The sequence below is a fragment of the Cicer arietinum genome, chromosome 5 (genome assembly GCF_000331145.2).
Source record: "Cicer arietinum cultivar CDC Frontier isolate Library 1 chromosome 5, Cicar.CDCFrontier_v2.0, whole genome shotgun sequence".
Classification (NCBI taxonomy): Eukaryota; Viridiplantae; Streptophyta; class Magnoliopsida; order Fabales; family Fabaceae; genus Cicer; species Cicer arietinum.
The window spans coordinates 62,650,291-62,661,567 of NC_021164.2; the positions used below are offsets into that span (position 1 = coordinate 62,650,291).

General features: G+C 29.5%; 2 protein-coding genes across 2 annotated transcripts; one reads left to right on the forward strand and one right to left on the reverse strand.

Moving 5' to 3' along the window:
• Positions 1–34: 34 nt before the first annotated feature.
• Positions 35–1,074, reverse strand: LOC113786697 (pollen receptor-like kinase 4). Its single transcript, XM_027334735.1, has 2 exons — positions 98–1,074; positions 35–56 (listed from the first exon to the last, which is right to left on the reverse strand). Exons 1-2 carry the CDS (start codon positions 1,072–1,074, stop codon positions 35–37), a joined length of 999 nt encoding a protein of 332 aa, XP_027190536.1.
• A 5,240-nt stretch (positions 1,075–6,314) lies between these two features.
• Positions 6,315–10,664, forward strand: LOC101504276 (rac-like GTP-binding protein ARAC8). The gene is made up of 8 exons (XM_004501893.4): positions 6,315–6,630; positions 6,751–6,838; positions 7,007–7,116; positions 7,201–7,264; positions 8,977–9,041; positions 9,122–9,187; positions 9,562–9,659; positions 10,262–10,664. The coding sequence occupies exons 1-8, from the start codon at positions 6,526–6,528 to the stop codon at positions 10,299–10,301; spliced, it is 636 nt and encodes a 211-aa protein (XP_004501950.1). The 5' UTR covers positions 6,315–6,525; the 3' UTR covers positions 10,302–10,664.
• The last annotated feature ends 613 nt before the right edge of the window (positions 10,665–11,277 follow it).

Below are 11,277 nucleotides of genomic sequence, written 5' to 3' on the forward strand. Positions count from 1 at the left end.
TAACAAGTCCTCAAATTGTAACCCCCTAAGCCTTCTAGTTGAAAGAAGAACAAGACCTGATGTAGTTACTCCACTTTCCACAGATGTCAAAGAATACTCTGATTTCATCCCAAGACCATTCAGCCAACTCTTTGATCCATTGGAATTTAATATCTCACTAAGCTTCTCACCGCCGCCGCCGCCGACACCAGCACAGCTCATGTCTAGTTCCATGTCCTTCTTTTCACCATGATCTAACGCTTTTTCTTTATCTTTTGTCATGAATTTTCTTATCAACTTGAATATCAAGAAAAATAGAAAAATTAAAACAAGTACTATGTAACCTGAATAAATTGGCAAATTATCAAGAAATGATTTTTCGTCTTTCTTATCAACTGGATGAGGTGGTGGTGGAGGTGGTGGACATGATGAATTAGAAATTGGTTTTCCACATAAATTAGGATTACCATAAAAACTATCTGCATGAAATCTACCTCTAGTATCTGGAACAGGACCCCGTAAGTTGTTGTTAGAGACATTGAAAGCTTCAAAGTTGGAGAAATCAAAATCAGGAATCTGACCAATGAAGTTGTTGTTTTGAGCAAGAAATGATATCAAGCTTGTAACATTAACCATATTCGGAAGCTCTCCAATGAAGTGATTCCCTGAAACATGAAACCGCTTCATGTTATGCAGTTGAGGAATCGAAATAGGAAGATTACCAGAGAATTTGTTTCCACTAAGAATCAAGTGTGTCAAGAATTTGCAGTTTCTTATGTCCTCTGATATAAAACCATGTAAATTGTTGTTTCTGAGGCTGAGAATTTGAAGATTGTTAGCAATGCAAAGAGAAGTTGCATCTAGAACACCAGTGAAATTAAGTTCATCAAGAACTATACTCTTAACATATCGGTTGCTTGTGTAGCAAGTTACACCGTGCCAGTTATGGATGCAGGGGTCTGTTGTAAGGTTCCAACCCCATTTGAAATCTGTATGGTTATTGATAATATAATTCCTAGGTGGCTCAAGTTTATCCATGAATGTGACAAGGGCTTTTCTCACATTATCTTCTTCTGAGTTAGTCATAATTACCATGATTAGCAAAAACATAAAAAGAAAGTTTAGACTCATTTCTTTTGCTGCAGCAGAAAGTAGACTTGAGCTTCTTTTCTTCTCCTTGAAGTTGAAGTGACTCAATGTTATTTTTGGTTTCAAGTATCTTTACTGTTAGTGTGATAATGATGAAAATAGTGTGAAATGGAAATAGATGACTGAATCTGAGGTCTAAAGTGTAACACAATAAGTATAATAATGTTAATTAATCAATGAAGGTCAACGTTCACTTAAAGCCATATAGTATATAATTATAATGCCAAATGGCTGATACAAAGGCAATAATATTGTGTAATATTGTGATTTGTGAATGGCATTGACATTAATGAAGAAGTGTGGAAATGAGCCAAAAGGCAGAAAATAACAATTGGAGCTTTAGAAGCTGCCGGCATTTTGAAATGTTCATACTGTCACTACTTAATGGCCTTTTCGTTAACACTTGACACTTTTCATGACCATGAAGGGTTTTAGTTTCGTTTTTTTTTTTATTATACGTACACACTTTTAAAGAAAATAACTACTTTCAAAGAAAATAGTAGTTAATATTAAAATATTATTGTACTTCATTTATTATTTGTCAGTATTTACAGCTACTTTAAGAAATAATGTTAATATTGACAAAATAATAAATATTGTATGATATTATTTAAAATAATTTGAAGCAGAAAAATATTTTAAATGAGACATAATATGAGACAAATAAAGTATTTAGGATTATGAAAGAAAAGAGTTTTATTGCCTTTGCTTGCACGATGTACGGGTACTATCTCTATGGGCTATGTGTGTTGATGGGCTAGTCTAACCCATTTCATTTTTAATGCACTTTAATATATTGTTTTCCAAATTAATAATTTATAATTTCACTAAGCTTAAGCTAAATGTATTTCTTTTTATTAAACTAACATATATTTAAATTGAAAATTCAGGGTGCAATCCAAACTAAAATATGGACTGACTAGTCGGGTCATTGAACTCAGTCCATTTTAAGAGCTCTAGGTGTTATCAAATAAATAATAATTTTGACAAAAATAAAATAAAATAAATAAATAATATCTAAGGTTATTGGAGATGAGATTATATATGCTAATTCCAGCAAGGTTTTGCAAAGTTTAAGTATGGCCTATCAAAAGATCTAAACTCTAAGTTTTATTTGTTATTTGTCGTAGCTAGACTAATATTTAGGTCTGAGTCTCACATGCATAAAAATTTGGCATGATCTGTTAGTCTGTTTATAAACATATTTATAATTGACCAGAATAAACTAGTGTTTCTCATTTATATATTTAAATAAAATTTAAATATATTTATTATCCTTGTAATTCATGATCACTTTGATTTTAATCCTACAATACTATTTTCTTTTTATTTGACCCTATAATTTCAAATCACTTTTAATTTGGTCCTTTGTCAAATTTATTTGTACTTAAATGGACACAATTTGATTTAGTAAACATGACTAACAAATTTCATGTTGAACTCCTCATTGTTCAATTACTAATCACAAATTAAATATTTTTAATCAATTGTAAAAAAAAAGGAAATAAACCAATAAATAAAGATTTGATTGAAACATTTTTTTTTATATAAACATTTGATTGTTGCTTGCAAGTTTGTTATGTTATGGCCGGTGGCAAATAAACAAGGATAAGCTCTTGTTTATTATTTGCATTCGTGCTATTAATGCGATGGCCCTAAGACAAGAAATTTTTTGAAACTATTTTGACGCCGCCGCCACAAATTATCGATGGCCTAAAGGATTTTAGTTTCCAATTATTCAAAATAAAAGTGAATTGTTTCGGTAAATCGGTTCAATTCTAGCAATGAAAGTTTGATTGAGTATTTTGTTATTATGTTTTGGGAATTGAATTGGTTGAGAGTGAGTTGAAGAACCCTAATTTTTGGGTTCGAGTTAAACAATGTTGATGGGCATTCGAGTGTTTTTCAATTCTAGATTTTATTTTAATATATTTGTTTTGAGTGGGTCAAATTTCAATTTACAAATAAATATATCAAATTTTTAACACCACTAACACGTCGTTTAAAAAACAGCCACATCAATATTTTTAAATAAAAAATATTTGATGGATTAAATTAAAAGTGATTTAACATTGTAAAATCGATTAGGAAAAAAAATAATTTTGCAAGAATCAAAATTAAAATGACCTTAAATTACATGAATCAAATGCATACTTAAGCTTTAAATAAGTAAGCATACATATATTTAAATAGACTAACGAATTAATATGTAATTAATTTTTTTTTATATTTAATTAAGTCATTTTGATTGATTTAAATTTTGTTTAACATGTAGCTTAATATTTTTATCTAAATAAACTTTTAAAAATATTTTAGTCTTGTCTATTAAAAAAAGTGTCAAGTGATATATTTCATATGCAGTTATTTGGATTTGGACCACCAAACACTCTTATCATGGCCCTATGCCACAAAATTTATCAACTTCACATTGAATTTGTCATCATAAAAAAAAAAATATATATATATTTTGTCATCCAAAATCCTCTCAAAAGCTCTCAAATTTTATTGGAATAAATTCGAATGTGTATTTTACACGTTTATATTGGACAATCCAGACGTATATTTTTGTGTATTTGAGAACATTTGAGTGTGAGAAGAAACACCTTAATAAAAAATGAAATGTTTTTTGCTACAACGAAAATTCAAATGTTTGTTTGTTTTAGAAGTATTAACATACTCTCTAATATATATTTTCTTTTATTGATTAAAATTTACACTGATCTTACAAAAGTATGTGGAACTCATATGAATTTAGTGGATCTCACAAAAACAATTTAGTCATTAGTATAAAAATAAACTTTTTATAACTTTTTTGTCTAGATAAAATCGTAGCACACAATGTGAGGTCTCAGGTTCAAACCCGATACATGGTATTCAACCTAACAAAATCGATGTTTGTGGGTAGAACTAGACCTTACAGATAGTATAAGAGTAACTTTACAAGACACTCAATCATATTTCACAACTAGACATATTATCATGCCTAAAAAACATAATATTGTCAAATTATTTTAAAAGGTTTATGCACAAGTATTAATCCGATGATATAAGATTTAATGTTCATTTTAATGCATTCACGGTTAATGTAAATTGTTTTACATTGACAACAAATATAAATCATTATCATTTATGTAATTATTTTATGATAACAATTACAATGATGAGATAATAAAATCAATTGTTCATATTATTTGTCAATATAAAATTGATTTACTCTGACAATGCACATTCATTTTTCTTTTTAATGTTTGTGTAATTTCATTTATATAGATAACACATAATATTAAAATTCAATATTTAAAACTATAACTCATAATTTATCCCCAAAGAAAAAACTATAGTCCACAACAAATTATTTAAAAAAATTTCACGAGCACCAATAAACAAATTAATAATTTATATTTATTTTTATAAAAAGAATTTGATATCGTTTTTATATTTTAAGTGTTGAAAACGAAAACTGATTGTTGACTTAAATTATTTAAGTCAATAAATAATTTTTATGTTTAACATTTAATACTAAAAGACGATATCAAATTACTTAAATTAATATATATATTTTAAAATAAAATATAAACAAAAATATATTTAAAAGTAGATGTATATTTGATTTAAATTTAAATTACATCTATGCATTTTCTAAGTTCATCTTTATTAATATTTCATTTTGAATGAAGTATTAATACATCTTAGTTTTGTAAAGATATTTAAATTAATATTATAATATGATATGATTGAATATATATTCAAATTTGTCTTGAGAAACCGCTAGACAAAGTTTGAAATGTTATTTCTAGTGCAAATGCTCCATCATCAAATAAATATGTGAAATCAACAAATTCATATTATTATGACGACAAATCTCATTTTCAACCATTATACGTTTCAAAAATGTAAAGATTTGAGAAATCTATTTCTTATTTTTCTTAAATTGTAATACTTCATGACTATGTATATGTTTAATGTACCACTGCATTAATATATAGAGTTAGATTTTTTACAAGATCGTCAAATATAACAGTTATAAAATCTATTAAATCTACAAAAATAAAATTTATCTATCTAAATCTAACTACCTCTGCGACTATTGCAATATGTAGCTATTCCAGGGAATTTATACACTAATCAATATGATATATTTTCAATCCAACTAAAAAAACTACAAATACACTAAAAAGTAAAACCAATTATCCATAAAAAAAAGTAAAACAAACTAACATTTTTAACTTTTTCTAAAAAAATTCAAATGTCACGAGAGGCCACTATGACCTAACAAATACATGAAAAAAAAATTATACACGATTCTACCATTACTAATCACCAATAGTCTTTTGTAAAAGAAAAAAAAATTACTTATAGAGTCCATTTCTAAATTTCAGAAAGCTTTAAAACTTACTCTTCCTCTATAAAAATTTGTAAGGACCACTTTCAAGTTCAAACGGAAGTGGCACTGAGGTGATGCATGCTTTTTTATGCGCAAAAGGAAATTGTTTTTTCGGAAAAGGAAATTGTTAAAACTGATAATATTTGTCCTAATTATGTACAACCGTAAAATATTTTATGTTGTTTTCATCTATTATTTTTAAAATAATTAGCATATAAATTAAATATTATTTAATATTTAATAATTGTGATTTATTTTAAATATAAAAATTCTTAACACTAACAAATGTGTATAAATTAAATTGTTTTCTCTATTAATAAAAATAATTATGCTATTCGTATTTTTTCCATTCTCCTATATGTTTTTGTTAAAATGATTATTCTTTTATATATTTTATTTCCTATTTCTATTTTTTTTATACATTTATTACACCTTTTAAGAGTATTGTTTTTCAACTAAAAAATAGTAGAAAATTGTACAATAAAAAATACACATTTTCTTATAAAATAGGCATATTATTTTTATTCTTAGAAAATACTAAAATAATAATAATAATATAATATAATAAATTATAGAATAAAAATATGTTTTTGATGAATTAAAAATATTTTAAAAAAATTTATTAAATTAAAAATGCACGAATATATGAGGTATGTATAAGATTATTAAACATAGTCGATATAATATAAAAAAAAGGAAAAAAATTAATCAACAATTTGATTATGTAAATCAAGCACACACACAAAAAAAAAAAAAAAGCAAGTAGTAGTACATAGAGTGAGTGAGAATCATGTGAAGTGCCGCCACACACACACACACACACAAAAGCTCTCTCTTTCTCTCTCTCTCTCTCTCTCTCTCTCTCTCTCATAATCTCCTTGCCTTTGGCTCAATCAAAAGCTTCAACCTTTAACATCCAACAAAAACACAACACCCACTTCTATTTTTATATCTCTTTTGCTTTTTCTAAATTATTATCCTCATAGCTTCTTCTTCTTATTATTATTGTTACAATGGCTTCAACAGCCTCAAGGTTCATCAAGTGTGTCACAGTTGGAGACGGAGCTGTTGGGAAAACCTGCATGCTCATTTGCTACACTAGCAACAAATTCCCCACTGTATGATTCTTTCTTTCCTTTTATTTTATCTTCTAATTATATCAATTTTACTCTTTGACTTTTTTCTATCCTTAATTCTCAATTTTGTAAAACAAACATTTTCCCTATGTTTGTTATCAGGACTATATTCCCACAGTGTTTGATAATTTTAGTGCAAATGTGGTTGTTGAAGGCATAACTGTCAATTTAGGTCTCTGGGATACAGCTGGTATATTACTTACTCACACTTGTTCAATTTCATTTATATATATAGATGGATAAATATGTGAAGGAGGAGGTGTGGGGGCAACGTTTATAATTGATTGATTATGTCAAATAGAAAAGTTTGTTATGTTATGTTATGTTATGCTGTGTTTGTTTTTAATGTATTCCTCAGGGCAAGAGGATTATAATAGGCTGAGACCATTGAGCTACAGGGGTGCAGATGTCTTTGTGTTGGCTTTTTCTTTAGTTAGTCGTGCAAGTTATGAGAATGTGTTCAAGAAGGTATGTTTGTTGTGTCTCTGAATTACTACTTTTATTTGTCTTGCAGATTTCTCTTTTCTTCTCTAATTTCTATACACTGTTCAGTGGATCCCTGAACTCCAGCATTTCGCCCCTGGCGTCCCTGTTGTACTCGTTGGAACCAAATTGGGTAAGTCCTCAATCATTTCTATCAGCCTCCTGCTAATTTCTCTTCTAATTATGGTTGTTTTTCTGCCAAATTGTTCATGAAGCATGACCTAGATATAAGGAAATGTGACATAAGGAGAATAAAATCTAGCACTCAGCTATTCCCTTTTGATATGAGAGCCATAGCAATTTGCCTGCACTCTTAGATTATAATCTTAAACTGGTACTTCGTTATATTGAAAAATATGCTCATAATTTCTGCATACATTTATTGATCTATTTTCGCTACATAATTCCTTGAAAATATGCTCTAAGTTTTGAAATCCCTGTGTACATGTTAAAGGACAACTTCAATCTACTGAACAGCTGACACTCTCCTTTATTGCTTAAAAGTACATAAAAATTTAAAAACAAAAGACCTTCCTTAGGCCCTTAAAACTGAAAATCCCTAATGGGTTGTTACATTGGCAAGTAACAAACTACAAACAGTGACAAGCATAGACAAAGTGATTTTTCTTGGAGATATAAGGGGACAAGAAACTAGAGGCTGAAGCAGATGGATCTTGAATTTCAGCTGGAACCAATTATGTGTTTTACCAGAACTTATCCTCTTACCAGCTACGTTCGCATACAATAGTTCTGAAATTTTTTGTATGAAAACATCACTCTCGGTACTAATATAAAAGTCATTGACTTTCTCCAATTCAGAATCTAGGAACCCTGTCTCTTACTTGCAGGCATGATGGCTTCCTGCAACAATTTAAAGAGGAAATGAGAGATATTACACTTATAGTATGAAAATGCATGAAAGATTTAAGACTTTCCATATCATTCCAATTTGAAAAGAAATTCTGCTTGAATGAGTGAAGGAAAGTAAGTTGCTAGCCTTATGTTTCCCATTGATCTATAAATTTGGTTGACATGTCTAGTTATGTAATCTTTAGTAACCCGATTAGGGACCTCCACAGCAGCAATTTTCTTAGTTGTTACATGAGCAGGAAGATTCTATACCACTATGACCACTCCTTCCATGCTATTCATGAATGCATCATTATCATAAATGTCCTCAAAGTTTCTGAGACATGAATCTTAGTAGGCACATGCCAGTATATCTTTGAAGCAGTCATAGTATAAATTATACTGATTTCGAGTTGAGTTCAACTGTGAGCTATTAAACAATGTCATCAGATTAAAGCATTTCAAATTAAGCAAGCTTAGCTTGCATTACCAAGAGTCTGTAGTAGCAAAGCAGAACATTGTTTTTCATTTAACAGAAGACCCCAAGTCATTTAAGTTGTCAACCTGAAACTCGGTCAGCCATGAATCATACAAATTCCAGCCTCATCATGGAGCCAGTGGAGCTCCTACATTTGAAGGATGGTTGGGGGGACAGCTAAATGTAATACTGATATTAAAAAGTAAAGCTTCTAAAGATACAGATGTTGACAAAAAATGAAAATAGAAATTGAAACCCGGATCAGTCCCTTCCCCATGATGATTACTTTATTTGTTATGCTATGGTAGGTATTCAGAGAAAACTTATATGGAATAAACTGGCATTGCATATGAAGTTGCAGGTGAAAAAAAAAACTTTCTTTAGCAGTTGAAAATTAAATATAACTAAACAAACTTTCCTTGGAAATCTATGTTTTGTGCAAAGTGGTAGGTTTTGATGTGCATTGTTAGTTGTTACTAACCTCTGCATGTAATACTGTGTTTATGATGAACATACAGATCTCCGAGAAGACAAGCACTATTTGGCTGATCATCCTGGCCTGGTGCCGGTGACTACTGAGCAAGTATAAATCTTTTATTAACTGCGTATAGAGTTCAACATGCACAGTGTTTTCTGAAACAGTTGGCTTTTGTTCATAACTAGGGTGAGGAACTCCGTAAGCAGATTGGAGCTACATATTATATTGAGTGCAGCTCAAAAACTCAGCAGGCATGTTTTTCCATTTTATTCTTACAATTATTCTTTGTTTCAAGTTGTTTATATCACTATTTGTCATCTAAAGAAACTCCCTACTAGCACCACAAAACATTATACTTGGTGGCAGGTCTTCTTTGTGACCACACCACCAACCCCTTGGGCCAAGAAAAATGTTACGAAATTCAATATTGTTTGTTTATGTGTGTCACTGTGTAATGTTCAATATTCCTTTAAATTTTATAATATGTGAACATTCAATATAAGGCCATGCCAATGTCCTTTTAGTTCATTGATGTTGCACAATCTATTGGTGTCTCAGTTTTGTTTGATAGACTGATTTATCAGAAGTTCTTCCAAAAATTAATTTATTCATAATACAATTGCAGAATGTGAAGGGTGTTTTTGATGCTGCAATTAGGATGGTCATCAAGCCTCCACAAAAACAACACGAGAAGAGGAAAAAAACACGTCATGGCTGTTTCCTGTCAGTACACTTTTTCTGTATTATTATATCAATTGCTTTGTATTTCGTTACATGTTGCAACTTTCCATGCACGCTTCATTTCTTCCATGTCAGTAGTTTTATATTTTTTTTGACAACATTCCCAAGTTAATTATTTATTAGTTTCTTGACAGTTTCTTAAAAAATTATTATTAGAATCAACCACTAATAAGATATCATTAGTTGTAACTACCACTAATAAAAAAATAATGAATACGATGGCAACTCCCATTAATTAAACCGACTTCTTTATAGAAGGGGTATATAGTACTCATCAAGTGGTAGCTGTAGTGTGTGCTGTCTAGCACTTAAAAAAGAAAATATTAACATTAGAATACCAAAAAAGTTGTAAACAAGATGGTCTTTTAGTTTTTGGTCTTAACCATCTAGTTCCAAGAAAAAGGGACTCTTGGTTTTTCAAAGTTCGGCCATAAGGTAAATAAAGTTTGACCAATGATTGTATACAACATGATGATTTGCTTTAAGTGTTTAGTTATTGTGGGTCCTTATTAGCTTTTAGTTGCAGATTATAAATAGTTCATAACTATTTTTTGTGAGTTTAATCTATCTCATTGAAAATGCAGAAATATCCTATGCGGAAGGAATATCGTTCGTCATAAATGAAACACGTCTGTATTGAGTCAAAATTTCAATAGCTATTATGAGACACGGGGGAAGCAGTTTGCAGCAATTTTAAACTTAGACATAAAATCACTTTGCTGGAGTTTGCAGTATAGTATAGCGGTATAGCTACTTACTTACATTTGACCGTTTTCAATTTAGTTTCTTGATAGGTTTTTATGGCTTGAGGAATTATGAAATATTTGCAGCTTATATATGTTGTAAAGAAATGACACAATTTGTTGGCTAGCTACCATTTTGTTTGCATGTGATGGAATTATTATGTACATAAAGCATACAAGAGGGAGCATTCTCTAAGATTTTATGTCCCTTCAGCTTGTGCAAAGTTAGCAATTGTTTGGTCTAGACTAATATCTTGCAAGCTTTTCAATTGATACTTTCTTATGCCATTTGTTCTCTGGAACGAGATTTTATGTACCTATGCATATGTAGTCCACAGTTTGTGGTGTACATTATTTATTAAATCGTGTATGGTAAATTATGTCTTTATTTATAATACGCATTTTAAGAGCATGTACTGGCTTATAATGTATATTGTTTTTGGAAAATATGTACCATAAATTTGTAAGTGGTGATAGATATTTTTCTGAAAAGTGGTGAAGAATATCTATGAAAGTCTCGATGTGTATTAAAAAAGGTGGGAAAGTATATTTATCATGGGCCAAAATACATACTAGTTTCAAACCCAAAATATGCTGACGGAACTGATAAACAAATGGATCTCCTAGAAACTGGAATAAGACCTGCTTTGTTTTGTCTAAAGTAAAGCATGGTTTAAATAACCCATTTTTATAGGCGGATTTACACGGAAAATTCTAGTTAAATTCTATAAAGTATGAAAACTTCTTAAATATAAAGTATATATGTATCGGGTATTTATCTGTTATCGGTATTCGTATTGTACTTGTGGTATTTTTTATTTTTTTTTATCACGAATGAAATTGATGATTTTTTTTAT

Coding starts and splice junctions, on each gene's coding strand:
- LOC113786697 (XM_027334735.1), bottom strand. CDS start 1,074: ATGGTAATTATGACTAACTCAGAAGAAGATAATGTGAGAAAAGCCCTT. Junction 57..97: donor GGTCTTGGGATGAAATCAGA/GTATTCTTTGAC, acceptor TAACTACATCAG/GTCTTGTTCTTCTTTCAACT.
- LOC101504276 (XM_004501893.4), top strand. CDS start 6,526: ATGGCTTCAACAGCCTCAAGGTTCATCAAGTGTGTCACAGTTGGAGAC. Junction 9,188..9,561: donor GCAGCTCAAAAACTCAGCAG/GCATGTTTTTCC, acceptor ATACAATTGCAG/AATGTGAAGGGTGTTTTTGA. Junction 9,660..10,261: donor ACACGTCATGGCTGTTTCCT/GTCAGTACACTT, acceptor TTGAAAATGCAG/AAATATCCTATGCGGAAGGA.